General features: G+C 50.8%; 1 protein-coding gene across 2 annotated transcripts in view; it reads left to right on the top strand.

The window, feature by feature from the left end:
• The window catches only part of HECTD4 (HECT domain E3 ubiquitin protein ligase 4), a 2,430,065-nt gene that overhangs the window by 1,355,470 nt on the left and 1,051,024 nt on the right, over positions 1-23,571 (top strand). For both annotated transcript variants that reach the window (XM_085634374.1, XM_085634373.1), the window contains exon 53: positions 5,819-5,955. In XM_085634374.1, coding sequence (XP_085490500.1) covers positions 5,819-5,955 — 137 coding nt within the window. The remainder of the gene's footprint in view (positions 1-5,818; positions 5,956-23,571) is intronic.

Below are 23,571 nucleotides of genomic sequence, written 5' to 3'. Positions count from 1 at the left end.
GTTCGCAGACCCACCACCGGGGATGGTATTGCTTGGGTATCTATTCTAAGGTGAGGAATCTAACTAACGTGTTTCTTTCAGATGAACAAGTTACTTACCTTCGGTAACGATGTTTCTGTAAGAAACATTAGTTAGTTAGATTCCTCACCGACCCACCCATCCTTCCCGTTCTGCGAACTGACATCTAGGGTTAAGGTTATCCTTTTCAGGCCCCTAGATTTTATTTTTGGCACCAGTGTCGGTCTTTTGCATGACTCTGCGTTCCTGGCGCGGAAAGCTATGTACAAGAACTGACGTCAGCGCGCGAGGGCGGCGTCTAAGTACTCCGACGACGTCATTCCGGCGCACGACGCCGACGACGGACGCGGAGCCGCAGACGACGCCTAGCGACGCGCAAGGGGTATTGCTGACGAAAAATCTTCCGGATCCAGTCTGACGCCTGGGGATATTCGAAGGGGAGGAATCTAACTAACTAATGTTTCTTACAGATACATCGTTACCAAAGGTAAGTAACTTGTTCTTTACTCTCTGGAAAGGAGACTAACCTCACTTGAGAGTCACAGCGTGCTCCTGGCTGAGCCCAATGCTGTGTTACACCCACCAGTGCCCGCCGAGTGCCACACACCTCTGTGTTGTATTCCACCAGCTAGTGCGTATGCTATGACACTCTTTAGCCCATGTGCACTGTAACACCACCCCGTAATTATGTCATGCCACACTTGCCTTTGCACGGGTTATATTGCCCCATCTAACGTGCCTTCCTCGATGCCTATGTTATAAAGCACAGCGCTATGCTATACATATTACAATCTGGGATCCATATCTTTGTCACAGTGCATATGCAATGTTACACTACCCAGCACATATTTTATATTACAACTTTAGAGACTACTTAGGTTACACAACACTGCCCTGTGCATATTACACTCCAAGGCGCATATCACATAGCAAGCGCTAGTGCCTGTGCTATCTCGCGCTCTCCAATGAATCTGTCATTGCGCACAATGTATTGCATATTATATTTCACGCCCCGGTTCATCTTATATCACACTTTTTGGTGCATAGTTTATACCATACACTATATCTAGTTTTCATTTTCAATCGTGCTATCAGGACTATGTTCTATATAACACTGCGTCCACCTACCCTTTTCACAGGCATTGCATTTTGCGATGGGGGGTGGAGGGTCAGGGGATGTTTCTGCCAAGTGAGCCCGGAGTCACAGTCCCAAACGTCCTCTTCTTCCTGAATAAAAGTGAGATTATGCTGCATACTTGTTCATAATTTAAGTAGTTCGCACAGACACACATTTTAAAAACAATAACGTTCCTAATACCCACCTTCTATGAACAGTTAGCTTGCTGCCCCATCCACCTCCTCCCTATCCTCTGTTGTCTGAATCCATGGACTAGCCTCCTCCCTCCTGCCATGCATGGTCTGATGTGCTGCCACTGCCCTACATTTAGCATGATGTACCAGTCCACTCATCCTGCCCTCCATTGCCCAATTCTATGGCCCATCATTGACCTCCTGCTTAGCCTCTGTGCTTTGCTTTCTGCCCCTATTCTCCTTTCCCCTGCCCTCCGATGTCTTTGTGCATGCCCCTGCTCCATCCTTTTTGACCACCATGTTCCATGGACCTGCCACTCCTATCTACTCTGAGTGTTCTGTTGAGCTGCCACTCCCCTACCACCTGCCTAGCATTGTCAGATGACTGTAACCTGTCCCTGCCACCTCCACCCTGCCTGTCCACATGCCATGCCCCTATCCCCTTCCTCCTGTCCTCCATGGTCCATTTTACTGCCACACCCTTCTGCCCTCCCTGGTCTGTTGTGCTGCAACTGCTCTTCCTGCCTGCCCCGCGCGGTCTGTTGTGAGGCCCCTTCCCCTGAACTCTCTTATCTGTGCCCAGGTCCTGACCCTCCCTTCTATCCTCCATGGTCCTTTGTGCATGCCCCTGCACCCTCCTTCTTGCCCATCATAGCCATTGTGCTGCCACTAACCCTCCCGCTTGCCATGCATGGTCTTCTGTACTGCCATGGCCCCTCCCACCTTCCCTGTGTGGTCAGCTAGCTGCTCCTGACCCCCTCCCACCTTCCCTCCATGGTCTGTGTGTATGCCATCATATTCTCACTGTTGCTCTCCATGGTGTGTCTTGTTTCTAGTGCCCATCCTGCCTGACCTCCATGGTCATCTTGCTGCTCCTGCCCTGCCCCCTTGCCCCCAGCCCTCTGTTTCCATGTGCAGACCCCTATTCCCTCCCTCCTGGCTTGTCGGTTCCATTGTAATGCCCCTGATCCGTCCCTCCTGCCCTTTATGGTCTGTTATGCTGCAGCTTTCTCTCCTGTCTGTCCATTATGGTCAGCTAGCTACCATTGCCTCTTTCCCCTCTGTTGTCTGTTGTCCATGTGCATGGTCCTGTCCCCTCCCTATTGCTTTCTATGGATTGTTGTGCTGCACTCCCGTCCCGCATGCCCTGTGTGGTGTATTGTGCTGCTGCAAACCCTGATGCCTGCCCTGTAGGGTCAGTTTGGTGCACCTCTCAATGTCCCTCCTGTCCTCTGTTATCCGAGTCCATGTCCCTACCCCAATTCCTCCTGCCTACCATGATCCAATGTACCATACTTGTGAACATTTTGAACTTGGTAAGAGGGAGATTTTGAAATAAAACTGGGGTATTGATTTTCCCCTTTGAGTTACATTGAAAAAGAGAAGATTGTAGACAGGAAACAGATCAAGTAAAGCCCATTTGAGCTTAAAAACATTGGACGTTTCCTGGCTGAAACGGGTCTGTTGGCATGTATGGTTGTATGACCACTGCCTCTTCCTTCTGCCCACAATGGTCTATTATATTGCCACAGCCTCTCTTGCCAGTCCTGTATTGTTGGTTTGTTGCCCCTGCCCCCCTTTCCACTGCCCTCCATCGTCTGTTGTGCTGCCACTGCCCTGCCTGCCTGCCTAGTGTGGTCAAATTGTTGCCTCTGCACTCTCCTACCTGCCTTCAATTTTCAGAGTCCGTGCCCCTGGCCTCTGCCTCTCAACAGTATCCCAATGAACAACTAGATTGCTAACATTCTATATTTATTACAAAAGTGTGGAATGCCTGACGTCATCTTGATGTAATCAAAACTGTAATGCCTAGAGCATTTCCTTTAGAAATTACATATATGAGAGAGTCTTATTTGCATCAAAATTATGGTTAGTGCTCTAAAAAACTAAAATGAGGACATATTTTCTGAGTTTTCAAATAGCGACAAAGAACTTTTAAATTATTTGTAATCTTAGTTTTTTTTATCCAGTTGACCACTTGATTAAATGTTGCATCCAAGGGCAGAGGGTGTGGTGTTACTTCCAGAGCTGCAGACTTTGCAACTGGGGAACCAGGTTGGAGTTTCTGCTTCAGCTCAACATTCTGTGATTCTGGTCAAATCACTTAATCTCCCCATGTCTACAACCAAAATGAATTTGATCTTGTGTGATGTAACCACTGTTCATGTAAAGCACTCCAATACCTGACAAGTCTGCACTATATAAAACTGCAAATACACAAAAAATAAGTGTTTTGCACACTTCTGTCATTGGGCTACATTTGGGCTACATCTGGGTGATATTTGGGCTACATTTGGGCTCTTTTGTCTCTGGTGGCCATTTTAGGAGATTTATTTGTTATGAAGTTTCCTAATTTCCTCATGTACTGCAGTCTCCGCCGTAGGAAATGCTTTCAGTTTTTTACTTTGATTCCACCAAGAAGGTATTCAGATATGTCACACATTTGCCATAAATTCTGAATGTTAGCACTCTAGTTGCTCATTAGATCACTGTAGTAAAGCTACTGCTCACCACAGAAGTCTGCTGCTAGTATTAGAAGTGCATGTTTCAGTCTGCATATCAGAATTTTTTAATGAAATAGAAGAGGATTTGAGAAGTCACTCAAAATGTCCCCTAATTTTTCTTTCTTCAGCACTAATCATAATTTCTATGGCAAAATGAACCCCCTCATTGTGTTCCTTTTTTAAATTAAATGTTTTAGGTGTTACCAGTTTATTCCAATCAAGATGGCTTCAGGTGTGCCATACTTTTGTCATAAGTAAGACAGTAAGCGCTGTAGTTGTTCTTAAGAACACTCTGGGACATTCTGTCAATGGGCTATACTTGGGCTACATCTGGGTGATATTTGGGCTACATTTGGGCTCTTCTGTCTCTGGTGGCCATCTTGGGAGATTTATTTGTTATGAAGTTTCCTAATTTCCTCATTTACTGCAGTCTCCTCAGTAGGAAATACTTTCAGTTTTTTACTTTGATTCTATCAAGAAGGCATTCTGATGTGTCACACATTTTCCATAAATTCTGAATGTTAGCACTCTAGTTGCTCATTAGATCACTGTAGTAAAGCTACTGCTCACCAGGCAAGTCTGCTGCTGGTATTCAAAGTGCATGTTTCAGTCTGCATGTCAGAATGTTTTTATGAAATAAAAGAGGATTTCAGAAGTCAAAATGTGCCCTAGTTTTTCTTTCTGCAGCACTACTTATAATTTATATGGCAAAATGAACCCCCTCATTTTGTTCCTTTGTAAATTAAATGTTTTAAGTGTTACCACTTTATTCCAATCAAGATGGCTTCAGGTGTGCCATACTTTTGTCATAAGTAAGAATGTTAGCGCTCTAGTTGTTCTTTAGAGCACTCTGGGAAGCTGCAGTAGAACACAAAGGAATCAACTGACAGTCTCTGCCCTTGTTGGATGTACATGTTTTACTGAGAATGTCAGACTTCATTCTTACATGACTGAGAAAGATAATGTGAATTTACAGAAAATATGCTCTCAGTTTAGCTTATAGATCACCTTCCAAACCTCTGTGGGAAAAGTATGAGAAAATAGTTTTCTCTCAAACATGGTTCGTGATATCACAGCAGAAGGCTTTTTCACATGGTAAAATCACCTTAGAACACACCACAATTCCTAAAATGAGTATGGTACCATCAACAAATGAGTTATAATGTAACTAAAGTCTTAAAACCTTCTATTAACTGCAATGCTTTTTAATGAGGTGCTATCATGTATATTGGTCCCAAGATGGCTGCCAACACTTCTTGGATGAAGTACTGACAGCCAATCAGATCTCACGATGAGATGTGTGGTTAGGCTCCGCCCAGATATGTATGTGATTTTACTTTTGATTTTCTCAGGAACTGCTGAACAGATTGACACCATATATGCAAAAGGCACATGCGTGACCTGAGGACTACCTCTTTGCCAAATTTCAAGTAATTCTGTTCAGCCGTTCGGGCTGTACCTTGGACTAAAGGTCCCTATGGAAAATTGCATGGGGAAAACGCGTTTTGGGGCCCCCCTTTTTTCTCAGCCCCCGCTGGACGAATCCCCCCCAAGACTTTCAGGGTAGGAGCGGAGCGGAGCGCCCCACCTATTTTGAAAATTTCGCGAGGATTCATCAACCGGCGCCAAAGTTATTCCAAATAGAATGTTGCGGATTTCCTATGGAAACACGGTCCTAACTATAACTATCTACTGGCGACCGCCAGTAGATAATATATATATATATACATACATACATACATACATACATATACTCTCAGACCCGCCTCCTCAGTCCTTGAATTCCGCAGGAAGCTGAAGCCTTTGCTCTCCATGTAGACTGCAGACACATCCAGCTCAGCGCCAGGAGACCCTCCTGCACCCTACAAGTATTCAGCACACGTTTGGGTGGGAATGCGGGCTCGTTTCCAGTTGCTTTGTAAAATATTCCTTTTCTATCTGGCTGTGAGTTGTTGCTGCTAAGATCTTTGACTTTCTTTCCGCAGAGTATGACAGCGATGCTTCCTGCCATTATAAAGTGGAACGCAGTTATGAGAATTTTGTCACGTCCGGTCCGGACCCTCACCCGCCTCCCATTGCAGATGACGAAAGTGACGACGATGATGACGACGATGTTCCGCGGGTAAAAGAGCAGCCTGCCCTTGTCAACAGTTGCATTTTGTCTGTGCTGGCCTTTTCGTCATTGTTTGTCTTACAGACAGTTATAGCTTGGAACATTTAGGATATTTTGCATTTAGGTATCATTGTTTTAGACATTAATGCACATTATGTTTATAGTATATACTCGATGTATCCGAAAATAGACTTGCAGGCATCTCTGTAGGCGGGTGGAACGCAGCCTTGCAAGGGATGTGCTCTGATGGTGACTTTGATGAGGTAGCTTCTGCTCCCATCTTCGGCACTTGACAAAGTATTAGCGTGATTCTGTGCACGTGGTTTCATTTTCGCCTGGCTCACATTTTACTGCAATGTCCGTGTGTAAACAGTAAACTGTAGGGCTTCTGTCCCGGGTCGGCTACTCGGGCTGATCCCAACTGACTCCCGAATTCCCAAATATCCCTGTTCCGTGTGCGCCGCCTCAGTATTGAGACGCCGCTGCGTCTCTGGAGTGAAGATCCGCTCGGCTCGCCACTTGCCTAGAATAAATACTGTGCTTCCTGTTGCTGCGCAGTGATGACATGGCACTTCGGGTGAGTGCCAGGGGCCGATATTGCAGTGATACCGATCAAAGACTTGTATTGCTACAGTAGGCCTCCCACGGTAACGTTTCTTACAATGTGTTCTTCAACCCGCTTATGCCACCGTGGCACATTCTTAAGCGAAGGGACTCAAGGTTTCGTCTGCAGGATGTGTTCCGAGCGCTCCTATGGTCACCCTCCTCTCCTCCGGAGCTCATCTCCAGCATGGAATCCTCCCGGTATTCCTTTGCTGGAATGCCCCTCTCCCCCAACCCGCACATGTCTAAGACCCCCTAACCCTTTTTAACTTATCAAACATGTAGCTTTTGTGCCAACAACCATTACTTAGAAAAATCATAGAAGTGATTAACCTAATGCAATTCATCTCAGCCTCTGGGAATAACTCTCTACTGCATTCTAATCTGTTATTTTTGCCCTCGTCATCAGTGCAAAGGAGGCCCGCTCATACACAAATCCCTTTTGCCCTCTTCCATATGGGAACAGTCCAGCGTGAACTGTTAGACCACGTCCCCCGGCAACGCACCTCATGCAGCTTCAAACATGATTTCATCGTGTGTAGCCTGTACAGTAGCATTGTGCCTCTTTATTTATTTTCACACCAGCGAAAGTTGCGTAGTTCCCGATTGTCCTCCTTCATGAACGGTGCAGATTTTCTCAATCTGAAAGAGACACGTTGGTGATAGATTCCTTACCTTAGAATATCCCCAGGCATCAGGCTGGATCCAGAAAGTTTTTCGTCAGCAGTACCCCTGCGCGTTGGTAGGCGTCCTCGTGTGGCTCCGTCTACATTGCTGGCGTTGTAGCCGCCGAGATGACGTAGTCGGGGTTACTTAGACTCGCCCACGCGCACTGCCGTCAGTTCTTTCTTTTTCCGCGCCAGCAAGCACATATCCGAGAGAGAGCGGTACTCCTAGTCATATTTTTTACTTGTTTTCTGAGACTTGTTTGTCGAGTACTCGACTTCTGGCGCAGTAGGTACGCCCAGGTCTCAGTCCTGTTGGGACTGCTGTCGGAACATGTCGGCGGAGGACCCGCGTGTCGTGTCTCTTCTGCTTCGGGCACGTCCATCACCCCGAGACGTGCCCCAGTTGTCGGGCATGGTGCCGAAGACTTGCGGGAGTGTTCCCAACAGTTCTTTGAGGCCCGGCAATTGCTCCGCGCCACTCAAGGTCCCGCGCCCGTGGGCGGTCGCGAGTTCTACACCATCGTTATTCATCGGGGTCAGGTAAGTTGAAGCGCCATACCAGGTCGAAGACCCGGCGTCGCTCTTTGCCTACCCCTCACCGGTTGCGGGACGCGTTGGAGGGGGCAGGTGGTCACTCCCCCGTGGCTCCAGTGGAGCCTCCGTTGTTGCCTGCGTCCCTTACCCGGGGCCGTACGCGACTCCAGAAGAAATACAAGTGTTCCTATCGGCCATGGGCTGTTTATTTACCCCTTCGGGTCCCTCCCGAGCACCTTCGGGCCCCGTGGGACCATTGGGTGGTTCTGCCCCCATGCCGCCGCCTTTGGCCCCGGAAATGCCGGCAAGATACCCTGGGGCGCCGTTGGCTCCTGGCCTCGGACCCGCTGATGGCTTCGGCCATGGCCCCGCTGTTGGCTATGGCCTCAGCGCCGCCGCTGGTTATGGCCTCAGCGCTGCCGCTGGCAGTGGCCTCAGCACCGCCGCTGGCTCCGGCCTCGGCACCGCCGACACTGGCTACGGCCTTGGCGCTGCCGCCGCATGCTCCGGCCTCGGCGCCGCCGCTGGCTCTGGCCACCGCGCCGCTGCTGGCTCCGGCCTCAGCGCGGCTGTCATCTCCAGGCCTGGTGTCGGACACGGTTGGCTTCCGGCCTCGGCCCTGCCGCTGGTTCCGGCCTTGGCGCCGCCGCTGACTCCGACCTCGGCACCGCCGCTGGCTCTGGCCTCAGCGCCTGGATTGACCTATTGTTCATCAATTCCTAGCCCGGTAGAGGCAATTTTCTCCCTTTACCCGGCCTCCTTGTCCTTCTCTGCCTCTTACACTGCCGACGGCAAAGACTGGGAGGGGTCTGGGAACCCTCTCGCAGCTCAGTGTGAGGATGCGCCACACTAGGATGCCAATGTGGAGGATCTGAGCGATCTGGATTTCTCTCCACGCCCCGGGCTACGGAGCAGGATGGTACATTTTCTGTGGTGTTGCGCAGGGCAGCTGAGGCTCTTAACCTCAAGCTCCCTATGGTGTTTCTCAGGAACAATCTCCTGACTGAGGTGATTCGGCCTTGATCCTCCTCCAAGGAGCCGCTGCTGTCCTGTAATGACGCACTTAGAGACGTTCTCTGGTTGCCTGGTCCACGCCTCCCACAGGTACTCCTGTGGATAGGAGTGTGGCACAACGGCATCGCCCGGACCTCTGCTTCTCCCAGCGCATTCCCTTCCGCACCTCCGGATAGGGTACTAAAAAAAAAAAGAGGTTGAGCAGTCTGGGAACAAGGTTTTACCTCTGCCACTTCTGGACTGCGGACAGTGCATACAGCATGCCTTGTGGCCCGCTATTCCCACTCTGTGTGGAACATGGTGGCGCTGGTGCAACCTCAGTGTCTGACGGACGCTCGGACGGTACTCTCCCAAGCTATACCAAGGGAAGAGATGCAGCACTGTTTACTGTACATGGTGGCCTTGATACCGACGACTCCCTCGGCAGGGCAATATCCACAACTGTGGTGCTTCGCCGTTCCGCCTGGCTCAGAGCCACTGGCTTCTCAGGGGAAGTCCAGAATGCCTTGTTGGACATGCCCTTTGATGGCACGCGCCTCTTTGGTGACAACCCGGATGGCACGTTGGAACATTTTGAGGACTCCCGGGCAACGGCCCAGTCCTTGGGCCTTTCCGCCACACGCACTCCCTCGGGGTCTGCCTTTCGTTCCTTTCCTGTCAGGGACGGGGTGCCTAAAACACGTTCCTTTCAAAGCTGCAGGTCTGCGCAGCAGCACTCTCGGTGCAGCCGCTGAAGGGGACCTGCAGAGGTGGGTCACAGGGCCAGCGGCCGAGTCAGTCCGCCGCCGCCCCTGCCACCACGGCCTCCAAACCTTCCTTGTCTAGGGTATTCGGGCCCACCGAACGTCCGTGGGCGCCACCGCCTTCCCCACTGGCGCATCAGCACTTCGGACAGTGGGGTTTTGCAGATAGTCCAAAGGGGCTACTTCCATTCCGGACAGCCCCTCCGACCGTACCCCCTCCGTAACACCGCATGTCGGTGTATCACTTGGCACTTCTCCAGCAGGACGTTGCATCCCTCTTGGCCGGAGGGGGCAGTCGAGCGCAGTCCGATGCCAATAGTAAGTCATGGTTGTTATTCCCACTACTTCTTGATTCCAAACAAAGACAACGGCCTGCGTCCTCTTTTAGGCCTCCGGTAGGTCACTTACTTACAAAAAAGTTCTAAATGCTCCCGCTTTCAGTTCACCGGACTTCCTTTTAGCCTTACCAGCGCCCCTCGGGTGTTCGCAGAAGTGATGGTGGTGGTCGCAGCTCATCTGCACATATCAGGGGTTTCATTCTTCTCTTATCTCGACTACTGGCTGTTGACGGCGGGCTCGCCCCAAGCATTCGTCTCACACCTCCAAACTACAGCCAACCTCCTGCATTTGCTGGGGTTCTCCATCCACGTGTCGAAGTCGCATCTGGCTCCCTCTCAGAAGCTCCTCTTCATCGGAGCAGTTCTGGACACGGCACGATTTCTGGTTTATCTTCCCGAACAGCCCGTCCGGGTCATTCGACCTATGAGTTGGGTCAGCGGCAGATCCCTCTTCCTTCCCCAACCGGAGCTCACAGTGGTAACAGATGTGTCCCTCCGGGGATGGGACAGCCATATGGGGAGGCGGAGATTAGAGGCCTATGGTCTCCAACGGAGTCCAAGCTCCATATCAATCAGTTGGAGCTTACGGCGATCCTGCTTGCACTCAAACCATTCCTTCCCTCTGTCAAGAGGACAGTAGTGCAGGGGTTCTGCAGAAACCACCCCCATGTGGTACTGCAACTAGCGAGGCGAGGTGGGGTCGTGGACCCTATGGCAGGAGGCCCTGCACCTCTACGCGTGGCTGGACTGCCAGGGCATTCTACTGGTGGTTCAACGCTTGGTGGGTTCTGTGCACGCCGGGGCGGACGACTCAGCCGCCGGTGCATCATAGATCATGAATGGTGTCTTCACTCAGAGGTGGCACAAGGTCTCTTTCAGCAATAGGGAGTACCTTGGTTAGATCTCTTCGCCACCAAACAGAACGCGCACTTTCAGCAGTTCTGCGCGTTGGAGTTTCCAATGCGGCACTCGCTCGGAGACGCTTTTTGTCGCGAGTGGAGTGGCGGTCTGTTGTATGCCTTTCCGCCTATACCACTGCTACCCAGAGTGCTGAAGATCAGACGCGACCAGGCCTAGAGTTCTTCTTGTGGCACGAGACTGGGCTCGAAGAGTTTGGTATCCCAAGCTACTCAGTATGGGCGTGGAACCTCCGATCTGACTGCCTCTTCGGGAGGAACTTCTGTCACAGCAACAGGGGACGGTCCTCCACCCGAACCTGTCCAGCCTCTACCTCCTTGCGTGGAGATTGAGCAGCGACAGTTGATATCATTTGACTTGCCTCCTTAAGTTTGTAATGTGATTATGGCAGCCAGGCGTCCCTCACCTAAGCTGTATACGCCTGCCGGTGGAACAAATTTGGAACAAATTTGTGGCATGGTGCACAGCGAAAGTTGTTGACCCCCCCCCCTTTTCTGCCCCTCTTTCTGAGGTCCTATTGTTCCTTCTCTCTTTAGCCTAGCAGGGCTCTGCTCTGGGCACTGTTAAGGGCTACCTCTCTGCTCTTTCAGCCGTTTTAAGGCTGTTGTCCACAGATTTCTCAAAGGCGCTACTCACCTTTTCCCTCCTATTCCTTTTGTGATGCCTCACTGGGACTTGCTCCTGGTTCTCACATACTTAATGTGTGCTCCCTATGAGCCTCTTCATAACTGTCCTTTACGGTTATTGACTTTGACAACTGTCTTCCTGGTGGCTATCACCTCCGCTAGGCGCGTGAGTGAACTCAAGGCTCTTTCATGCAAACCTCCTTTCCTGGCGGTTCATTCCGACAAGGTTGTGCTTCGGCCACATCCCTCCTTTCTACCAAATTGAGTCACTGCCTTTCATCTGGGGCTAACTGTCACTCTGCCCACTTTCTTTCCGCCTCCGCACCCTTCCAGAAAGAAAGAGAGGCTCCACCATCTGGACCCAAAATGTGCGCTTTCATGCTACCTCAGCCGCACACAACCATTCCGGGTGGATGACCAGCTCTATGTTGGCTACGTGGGTGCCACGAAAGGTCGGGCTGTGCACAAACTGACTATCTCCTGCTGGGTTGTCCTGTGCATTAACACCTGTTACTCTCTGGCTGAAAAGGAACCTCCGTAAAGCTGCGCGCACATTCTACCAGGGCGACGGCAGCTACTACTTGCATTAGGACGCTGTGTCCCCCTGCAGGACATCTGTCAGGCAGCCACTTGGGCCTTCCTGCATACTTTCACTAAGCACTATTGCCTTGACAGTCCAGTCTGGAGAGACAGCTTCTTTGGCTGTTCGGTTCTCTGTGACTTTCTGGTGTAATCTCACTTCGCAGGCCCACCACCGGGGTTGGTATTGCTATAGTATGTATTCTGAGGTAAGGAATCTATCACTAATGTGTCTCTTTCAGATGCACAAGTTACTTACTTGTGTGGTGATATATCTGTAAGAGACATTAGTTAGTGATAGATTCCTTACCACCCTCCCATCCTCCCCGTTCTGCAAACTGATTTCTAGGGTTCTAGTCATCCCTTTCAGGGCCCTAGTTCTATTGCACCAGTAGTCGGTCTCTGACATGGCTCTGCGTTTCTGGCGCAGAAAAGTTGTGTACAGAACTGACGTCAGCTCGAGTGGGCGCGTCTAGGTAGCTCCGACGACGTCATCTCGGCGGCTACAACGCCAGCGACGTACGCAGAGTCGCACGACGACGCCTACCGATGCGGCGGGGTACTGCTGACGAAAAACTTTCCGGATCCAGTCTGACGCCTGGGGATATTCTAAGGTAAGGAATCTTTCACTAACTAATGTCTCTTACAGATATATCATTACACAAGTAAGTAACTTGTGCGTTTAGCTTCTCGTTCACCCATGTGAAGTTTTTTTTTCTATATTGAAAGCTAGCTTTCACCGCATAGCAAAAATATTTTCGTTTAAAGTAAGCCAGCCTGTTGGAAAAAATATTTATACCTTTTCTCCACAGTTTTATCTTTTGCAGACCTCCATTAGAGTGGCACTTGTTTGCTGATGATCTTTTATCCAACTTACCATTGGCTGAGCTTTTTTATGCATATTGACACTGTGTGGGAAAAGATAACTTGCTGTATTCTGAAGGCCAGATCTGCCGGTACTACCCCAATTGAGGTACCCTGGAGATTCTTCGGGCCCAGAGGCATGCCAGAAGAAGCCGGAAGAGCACGATATATCATCAACATGGCTTGATTAAAGTCATCAGTTTGCTGTGGAACCGGTAGTGGCCTAGGAATTTCAGGCGCACTACGACCAGCTGTAAAATAGGTTCCTGAGATTTGGAAGAACGACTAACATTGTGAAGCCCTTGCCTCTTCTCTTGGATAGAGAATTGCAATATAGGATTAAGACCCACTCTGCTATCTTGTGCTTGCTCTTGTTCTTCAATTTGAAGCTCTCTGAAGACTTCAACTGCAAAGATGACCTCTCGTGGGTGCGACCTTAGGAGCGGGAGTGAGACTTCATCCTAGAGTTAGAGAGAGACTTATGTGAAGCCCACAACTTCTTTTGTGTTCGGTGACATACAGCTTCACTTCTTAGTGCTGGATCGGATGCATGAGGGCACACTTGTCGCACAACTTCTGATAAAGTCTTCTAGTCACAGATTCCTTACCTTAGAATATTCCTTACTGTAGAATATTCCTTACCTTAGAATATTCCCCAGGTGTCAGACTGGATCTGGAAATTTTTGGTGAGCAGTACCCTGGCACACCAGTAGGTGGCGTAGTTCGGCTCCATCATGGCGTCGTCTGCGCTGGAAGTTATGTGCACGGCACCACACCGGCGCACTGGCATCATTTGTTTTCTTCCCGCAGCAGTCAGCACAGATCTGGAAAAGAACTACGCCTAGTCATTTTTTCACTGACCTTTTTTCAGCTTTTTTTCGAAGACGTTTTGAGACTTTGGGCCATATGTAGGTAGCATCACATTTACTGATTCATAAATACCGAATATTACCGATTCGGTATTTATGAATCGGTAAATGTGATGTAGGTAATAATTCGGTAAATTTTTCCGAATCGGAAAAATTCGGTAATTATGAATCGGTATTTACCGATTCGGTAATGAGGCATACCTTCCCATTGATTCCTATGGGCCTGGAGGCCCATAGGAATCAATGGGAAGGTATGCCTCATTACCAATTCGGTAAATACCGATTCGGTAATGGGGGGAGCATAGTCAAGGGTGGCAGGGTGTCACATTGACACCCTGTTGCACCCCTGAATCTTGCATGTGTGCACATGTGGCACACATACATGCCCTAAGGGCATGTATGTCTGCCACATGGCACTCTTAAATCTGCAAAATATTACTTTTTGCAAGGTATTCGTTATTTATCACCAACCTGTATTTGATGGTAAATAACAAATTCTTAATACTAATTTTCACTCTTTAGAGTGCTCCCTACATATGATTTCAGGATTCGGTATTTACCGAATCGGTATTTTACCGATTCGGTAATTTACCGAATCCTGAAATTATGCCTCTTACATCTCAAATAGCTAAATACCGGTCGGTAACGGGATATTTACCGAATTTCGGCCGTTACCGACCGGTATTTAGCTACCTACATGAGGCCCTTTGTCTTCTAGTGTGTAGGATGTCCACTAGAAAGGCAGGTTTAAGCTATGTGGCGCCTGTCATTGACAAATGTCGGTGATGAATCCGCATTTCGTTTTGTCTTTGGGGTCTCGAGTGTGACCATGACACGCAAGGACTGCCGCACCATGCATCCTAAGGCGCTGAGGGAGCGCTCCCTGAAGCTCCTGGCCGGCCAATGTCGATTGACTCAGCGATCCCCCAGGTCTTGGTCTTGAGGAAGGTTCCAAGATCATTTGCAGAGTCATACCCTGTGATCGTTGTCCCACTTCAAATTGCTGGGAAAGTCTGGTAAGTACCACAAAAAGAAAGAGAAGTCGAAGAGATCTTCGACTACACCGAGCAAGTCTTCGGACAAGTCGCGTGCCATCGGCACTCAAGGTCTAGCTCTGTGGTGGAGCATGCACCTGAGCTGTCTCCGTGCCTCACTGATTTTACGGGTGCCGGAGTGAACCCCACCCATCTTAAGGAATTTTATGAGTCCATGCCCTTCATTTGTGGGTGGCCCAATCCCTCTAGAATGCCCTCGGACCCCATGGGTCAGGGAGGGGCCCCTACTGGTGTTCCACCTGTGGGTTTGCCCCTGGCGCCACTCAGGCCCCAATGATCCATTGATGGACCTGGAGCGGCGCTGGTCAAGGGAACACGACCGTCCCTGGTGCCTGCTCCAGTGTCAACGCTCAGCGTCGGCACCTCATCTTCCTTCATCTTCATTCCCAACTCCAATATGGAGCCGAACGGGCGTCGTCTGATGCCGGTGCCGACCAGGGGCAGACTCCCCATATCTGATAGAGGCTTCTAGCTGCATATTCCTTACCTTAGACTTCTCCCCAAGCGTCAGACTGGGTCTGGAAATGTTTTCGTGAGCAGTACCCCTGCGCACCGGTAGGTGGCGTTGTTTGGCTCTGCATGGCATCGTTGGCATCAGTCGCTCCGCAAGTGGCGTTAGGCATGCCTATATAGGCACCACCCGGACACGCTGACGTGAGTTCTTTTCTTTCTGCCCAAGTCAGCGCAGAATCGAGCTGACCTACCCCTCAGTCATTTCTTTTTTTTTTTTTTTTAAATTTCTGTTTTTTATTTGCAAAAGAGAAAAGAACATTATGGTCAGTTATTAAACAGTAGAGTCATTCCAGCACCGGTACATACATGGACAGTGTAAATCAATAAGGCGTCCACAGTACTATGAAAGCTGAATACGGTCAGTCCATGTTCTCCAAGACGGATTGGCGGGCCTGCGGAGGCTCACATATGTCCCCTCTGTATTCGTTCCATTTTGACCACACCTCCCCCCACTTTCGGGGGCACCCCCGCGCCGTGTATACAGTCTTTTCCTGCAGCATACACCAGTCCATGTCCCTTTGCCAGTCAGCCAGTTTCGGCGGAGCGGATGCACCCCAACCGCGGGCTATGTTGCGTTTGGCTACCATTCGCCCAAGTGTGACCCAGAGTTTCCCCCTCGCCGGTAGGTCCGTGGGTTCCCAAATGTTCAAGAGGCATCTTTTAGCCTCCGGGCGTATGTCCACCTCCCACACCTCCTGCATACAAGACACCACACGCCTCCAGTACCCCTGTACACTGGGGCACTCCCACAGTACATGGAAGAAGGAGCCAGCTACACCGCAGCCCCGCCTGCAGAGCCCCTCCCCCCCCCCCCCCCCCACGCCCGTCCCATCGCCTGCAGTCTAGTGCAGGAGATATACACTCTATGCAGTATTTTGAGTTGGATGAGCCGAAGTCTGGCCGAAATCGCCAACTCCCTCGGGGAAGCCAGCGCCTCCACCCATTCCTCATCATCGATCTCAAGTCCATCAGCCACCCATTTCTCTTTAAGGGACCCAAGGGGATCAGGAGGATTATTTATCAGTTTCTTATATGTGAGTGAAATGGCGTGCTCGGGCATGTATTCGTCGAGCAACCTGTCCTCAAGAGGGAAGGCCTGGGGGGGTTTAGTCCCCGGTGGTATGTTGGCTTGAAGGGAGTGCCTAATCTGCAGATACCTGAAATATTCAGTGTGCGCTAAGTCATATGTTTCCTGCAGGTAAGCAAAGGATCTAACCCCTTTGGGCCCCCACAGGTCTTTGACCTGGGAGATACCGATAAGGTCCCAGCTACGGAACCCCTTAGTGTGACCCAGGCTGCCCAGTCTCTCCGACGCCCACAATGGAGTAGCCATCGTTAGGGTGTTGGACCAACCGAGCTGTCGATGTGCCCTCAGTCATTTCTTAACTATGTTTTTTTGACATTTTATCAAAGTCTTTTTTGAGGTTTTACCAACTGGTGTGGCAGGGATGTCTTCCAAGAAGGCCAGCTTCAAGCCCTGCAGCGCACATCCAACAGATGTCTGTGACGGACCTGCGCCTTGTTTGCTTCTGGTGCCTAGAGCGCGAACATGACCCATAGGTATTCCCCAACTGTTGCGCTATGGTCCTGAATGCCTTGAGGGAGCGATCCCTCAATCTTCTGGTGTAAGAGTTTTATGAGTTCATGCACCTCATATTTGGGTGTTCTGTTCCCGCCGCTCTTCCTTCGGACCCGTGGGTCGGGAGGGGCCTCTTCTGGATTCACTCCGGCGGCCCCAGCCATGGCACTAGTCGCGCCCCCAGTGATTCACAGGTGGATCTGGACCGGCGTTGGTTGGACTATTCCCACCTTCCCCGGCGCCAGTCCCAATACAGATGCTCCTGGTGCTACCGGCAGTGCCATCCCTAGCCTCATCTCTGACTCCGCTATGGAGCCAGAGGGGCGTCATTCAACGACTGCTCTGGTGCCAACTTGAACCATGCCATCCAGCCTGAAGACTGAGCCCTATTCTTACGGGGTAGGACACAGGAAGGAATTGAGGGGGGGGGAAGGGGGTCGCTGGACCATGAAGAATACCAGCCTTATCCCATCAGCTTACGATCGGCTGACAGAGGGCCATGTCTTCTTGCTCTGTCTAGAAGTTAAGGCTCTCTTAGCCAAGGGATCCTTAGAGAGGATTCCTGCATCAGAAGTAGGTCCTGGTTGCTATTCCCGATACTTTCCAGTGCCAAAAAAAGATGGACAAATTCGTCCTATTCTGGATCTGAGCCTTCTCAACCTCTTCCTGAAGAAGGAGAAATTCAGAATGCTCATGCTCGTCCAATTTTTGTCTGCCCTGTATCCAGAAGACTGGATGGTAGTGCTGGACTTGCATGATGCTTATTTCCATATTCACATCCTGCCTGCCTACAGACGCTATCTGCGGGTCATGGCAGGCCACAAGCACTTTCAGTTTGCTGTGCTCCCCTTCGACCTTACCAGGAACCCCCTGGTTGTTCACCAGGGTGATGGCGGCGGTCGCAGCTCACCTGCAGAGGTGTCAGGGGTTTTAGTCTTCCCCTACCTCAACTATTGGCTGTTAAAGGCGGGCTCGCCCCAGGCAGTCATCACCCACCTTCAGACTACGGCGAACCTCCGGCACTCAGTGGAGTTCACTATCAACATGCCAAAGTCACCTTTTTATTTTTTATTTAGAGTTTTATGTAGCGCAAACTAGACCCTGGACATTGGTTATCAGAGCGCTTTACATGAGCACCAGTTTTGTTACAGATGGACACATTCATTTTTGTTAGGCACGGGGAGATTACGTGATTTGCCCAGAATCACAGGATGTTGCGTGTCGATGGGATGTTGTCGAGACTCGAACCCGGTTCCCCAGCTTCGAGGTCGACCGCTCTAGCTGTAAGGCTACATCCTCTCCCCAATGATTCTCTCTCAGATCATCCCTTTTATTGAAGCTGTTCTGCACACGGTGCAGTTTCGGGCCTATCCTCCTGAGCTATGAGTCCAGGATATTCAGGCTATGATACCGATGTTTTAGCCTCTGTCCTTGAGTTTGGTGAGACTAACTCTGAGGCTGTTGGGCCTCATGGCTTCCTGCATCATGCTAGTGGCATATGCCCGTGTGCCTATGCGGGCTCTACAGTTGGACCTGAAGGCTCACTGGGCGCAGCATCAGGGGAATCGCTTTGATATGGTCCAGATCGCAAAGGGAAGTGCAAAAGACCTGCAGTGGTAGCTAATGAACAACAATTGGATCAGTGGCAGGCCGCTCTCCCTTCCTCAGCCAGAGTTAACCGTAGAGACAGATGCATCACTTCTGAGCTTGGGTGGCCATCTGGGAGAGATGAAGATCAGAGGACTCTGGTCTCCGGCAGAGTCCAAGCTTCACATAAATCTTTTGGAGCATTAGATGATCTGCTTGGCATTAAAAGCCATTCTCCCTGCAATCAAGGGAAGGCTGGTGAAGGTGTTCAGCGCCATGTGGTACTGCGGGGTGGGGTCGTGAACACTGTGTCAAGAGGCTATGTGTCTCTGGACATGGATGGAACATCAGGGCATTTCCGTGGTGGTTCAACATCTGGCGGGCTCTCTGAACGCCAGGGCGGACAAACACAACCAAAGATGCCTAGTGGATCACAAGTTACTTTTCCATCCGGAGGTGGTGCAAGGTCACTTTCAGCAGTGGGGAGAACCTTGTTTAGATGTGTTTACCACCGCTGAGAATGCACAATGTCAGCAGTTCTATGTGCAAGAGTTTCCAAGGCGACTTTAGCTTGGAGACACTTTTCGCCTCGAATGGCGTTCCGGGCTCGTTTCCGCCCTTCCACCAATACCACTCCTGCCAAGAGTTCTCAGGAAGCCCAGTTGTGGGTCCGGTTTGGGCAAGGTGAGTCTGGTATGCTGAGCTGTTGAACACGACCATTGGTTCTCCGGTCAGGCTGCCTCTTCGGGAGGATCTTCTGTTGCCTCACAGATTTCTCCACCCGAAGCTGCACACTTACCACCTTCATGTGTGGAGATTGAATAGCGACACTTGACAGCTTTCGACCTTCCTCCCGAAGTCTGTGAGGTGATTCTGACAGCCAGGTGTTCCTCTAACAAGACTGTATACGCCTGCCGTTTGGAAGAATTTGTATCATGGTGTGCCTTCCACAATGACTACCTCCTGTCTGCACCTCTCTCACAAGTTCTGTTGTTTGCACTGTCTTTGGCCCCGCAGGGCACTGCTTTGGGCACAATTAAGGGTTATCTGTCTGCTATCTGGGTGTTTTTGCGGTTGCCGGACCAACCTTCACTTTTTAAGTCACCTGTTGTGGGTGGGCCCCTTAAAGGTAAAAACATATGTTCCCACCTAAGCCTTTTATCATCCCTCAGTGGGACCTCAACCTGGTCGTGACCTTTCTCATGTGTGCACCATTTGAGCTTGTACACAATTGCCGTCTTAGCTGTTGATTGTGAGAAGTTGGCCTGATATGTAGTGCTCACTATTCTAGTGATCACTGTGTATCATTCCAAACAACCCTTATTGATGATTGGTTGTAAGTCAACCTTATAGACCAGCTATCCTAGTAGCGTGGATACGAGCAGTCTTAGGCTAAACTCTAGAGGGCGTGTTAAGCCAGCTGTTTACCATCACATATACCCCTTGAACACCAAGTGAAAGGACACCACACAAGTTGTTATGAAAATAAAGGATATTTATTTATAACAAGACTACCCTGGCTCTTTGAGTCAGGGAGCTAAGCACAATACAAAACTCTTAGGAAAATACTTCTGGTTGCACAATTCTGATGGATACATCTGCCAGTGGATTCCTCACCTTGTGAATATCCCCTGCGCCAGCAACATTCGGAAACTTTTGTAGCAGTCCACGCCGATGGGGTCGAAGATGACGTCACAGAGACACGGCTCCGCTCGCGACTCCACTGACGTCACCGGCTCCATAAGAAGACCTCCTCGGCGTGATGACGTCAGTTCCCTTTTTTCCGCGCCGACGACGCCAACGGATTTCGGGAATCGTTACTGGTAGCTTTACCTGTTACTTTGTGTTTATTCCGAAGTTTCTCTGTCTTTCTTCGAGAATGTCGGCAAGGAAGTCTGGTTTCAAGCCTTGCCATGAATGTGGCAAACACATGTCCATCACTGACCCGCATGACGACTGCGTTTGGTGTTTGTCATCGGACCACGATGTTGAAGGATGTTCGTGTTGCAGGAAGATGAGCTCAAAGGCTCTTAAGGAAAGAGAGGCAAAGCTCTTTATCGCCCGGATGAAGAGAAAGGAGAAAAGAGGTAGAAGAAGATCCAGGTCGAGGTCGAGGTCGAGGTCGGCTTCCAAGTCGACTTCGGGACATGCTTCAAAGAGCAAGAAGCATAAGAAGAAAAGGAGGCATTCGTCTCATCACAAGGCCTCGACGTCGAAGTCTAAATCACCTGCTCGGCGTCGAAGGGAGTCAGTGTCTCCTTCTCCCGTTCCGGCTTCGCCTCCCGTTCCATCTTCTCCTGTGTTTTCTCCGGCTCCGGCTGATTCGCCGGTGCCGGCGTCCTCTCCGGCGCCGATGGCTTCTCCAGGTCCTGCAGGTCCTTCGGCTCCGTCTCCGACTCCGGCCCAGGATGAGGATGATCAGGCTCCGGGTGAGTCTGTGACGCCGCAAGTTCCACCGTCGGCGCCGGCAGGCCCGAGTCCGGTGTTACCTGACCAGTATCCGGCTTTCCCTAATCCAGGTCAGGACCCCTCGCAGTATCTCAATGCGATGTATGGGGTGTTCTCACGGGCCATGTATTCCTCTGGTGCACCTATGGGTCCGATGGGTCCGATGGCTTTTAATCTGGGAGTGCCGCAGGTTTATCCTCAAGCACCGTTTATGCCTTTCTTCCCAGCGACGCTGTCTTGGCAGATGCCGGCGCCGAAAACATCGACGCCGCTTCCCTCTTCACCGGCGCCGACTCGACCTCGTTCGACGCCGGCTGCTCCAGCTGATCCGCGTTCGACGCCTCTGCCGGCGCCGTCGGATTCGATCACGGCGCCGCCGACGCCGCAGGTGCGGATCCGTTCCAGGAGGGAGGCGCAGAGAGTGCTGGAGGAGAGGAGCTATCTTATGGATGAGGCTGAAGAGGGAGAATTGGTCGAATCCGATGAGGTGTTTGACGAGTTGAAGGAGGCAAGTGGGTTGGATTTGTCTCCGGAGTGGGAGATCACTCCTCCTTCAGATGAACCTTCTAAAGACGCGGCTCCTTATCATGCTGTAATCAGAAAGGCTGTAGAGTTGTTGGACCTTCAATTGCCATCTGTTGAGTTCAAGTCCAATATCTTGACTGAGGTGTTGCACTCTCCAACTGCGGTGTCAGAGCCGCTGTTGCCTTTTAATGAAGCAATATTGGAGCCTGTGTTGGATGTGTGGCGCAAGCCTTTTTCGGCTCCTGCGGTGTCCAAGGTGGTTGCAAGGAGATATAGGGTGGCTCCGGGGGATCCTGAGTTTTTGTCATCACACCCTTCACCTGAAAGTCTGGTCGTTCAGGCTGCTTGTTCTGGACGTTCAAAAGGTGCGTTTCCTCAGGTCCCAGGGGACAGAGAGGCCAAGAAGGTGGACCAATCAGCCAAGAAAGTCTTTTCTTCAGCCAGTATGGCATTAAAGTCTTCTAATGCGACTTGTTTATTGGGGCGCTATATCCATGCGCTTATGGATTCAGCTAAAAAGTTGGCACCGAAGCTGTCGGAGGTGGATAGGGCAGGCTTCAGTGAAGTACTGTCGGATGCCCAGGCGGCTGCTCGCCAGGTTATTCAGAGTGGCTTGGATACAGCAGACTCAGTTGCCAGGGTCATGGGGTCTTCAGTTGCCACCAGGAGGGGTGCATGGCTTAAGTCCTCCGAATTTTCTTCGGATGTCCAGTCGACCTTGTTGGACTTACCTTTTGATGGGTCTGGTCTGTTCGGGAAGAAGGCTGATGCTGCTCTCGAGCGCTTCAAAGAGAGTAAGGCTACGGCTAGGTCGTTGGGCCTTCAATCCCAGCCGAGAGGTACTTTCAAGAGGTACAGAGGTTTTGGAAGGGCGAGTTTTCGTTCTTATAGACCAGCCCAGCAGCAGCAGCAGCAGCAGCAGCAAAGCTCCAAGGGATATAGAGGAAGACTTAGAGGTCGCTCACGTGGCCGTCAACTCTCCTCCTCCTCTTCCTCTTCCTCAGCCCCTTCCACCACCGCAAAACAGCCCTAGATTCGACATTCCGGATCATGCTGGTCCTGTGGGGGGCCGGCTTACCCATTTTCTACAAGATTGGGAATCGGTTACTACAGACCTTTGGGTTCTGGATCTTGTAGAAAATGGGTACGCCCTTCCCTTTCGGGAATTCCCTCCAGTTTACCCTCCTTGCCAAGGTGCTTGCTCGGAGGACCACCGTCTTCTCCTGCAGGAGGAAGTCCTGAAGTTGTTTCAGAAAGGGGCGATAGAGGTGGTTCCGGAGCAGGAGAGGGGTCAGGGATGCTACTCCCGGTATTTTCTGATCCCGAAGAAGGACGGCAGATTGCGTCCGATTCTAGACCTCAGAATCCTGAACTTTTACCTGAAACAGGAGAAGTTCAAGATGCTCACCCTTGCGCAGGTTCTTCAGGCGCTGAATCAGGAGGACTGGATGGTGTCGCTCGACTTGCAGGATGCGTATTTTCACATCCCCATCCTGAAGTCGCACAGGAAGTATCTCCGTTTCACGGTAGGATCGCAACATTATCAGTTTGCGGTCCTCCCGTTTGGTCTTACTTCGGCACCTCGAGTCTTCACAAAGGTGATGGCAGTGGTGGCAGCCCATCTCAGAAGATCGGGAATTTCGGTTTTCCCTTATTTGGACGACTGGCTGATCAAGGCGGAGTCGTCGGAGAAGGTGCTGTGTCATCTGCAGGATACAACTCGGCTGTTGTACAGATTGGGTTTTTCGATCAACGTGCCCAAATCTCACCTGGTGCCCTCTCAGCGCAACCTGTTCATAGGTGCGGTACTGGACACTACTGTGTGTCGAGCATTCCCTCCTCCTCAAAGGATTCTCGACATACAGGAAATGATTCCTTTGTTTTTCAGCGGAGCGGTTGTTCCAGTTCTGAAGGTCCTTCGCCTGCTCGGTCTGTTCGCTTCCTGCATACTGTTGGTCAACCATGCACGCTGGCACATGAGGGCGCTCCAGTGGTGCCTCCGCAAGCAGTGGTATCAGCACAAAGGGGATCTCAGGGAGTCTGTGAGGGTCTCCAGAGAAGCTGCAGCGGATCTATCTTGGTGGAGCGTGGAGGGCAATCTGTCTCAAGGAAGGCCCTTTCATCTACCTCCATCGGTGACCACAGTGATAACGGATGCATCC

This window comes from Triturus cristatus, chromosome 11, assembly GCF_964204655.1.
Source record: "Triturus cristatus chromosome 11, aTriCri1.1, whole genome shotgun sequence".
Taxonomy (NCBI): domain Eukaryota; kingdom Metazoa; phylum Chordata; class Amphibia; order Caudata; family Salamandridae; genus Triturus; species Triturus cristatus.
Note: the sequence above shows the minus strand (reverse complement) of the source record. Positions and strands in the feature narration are given on the sequence as shown.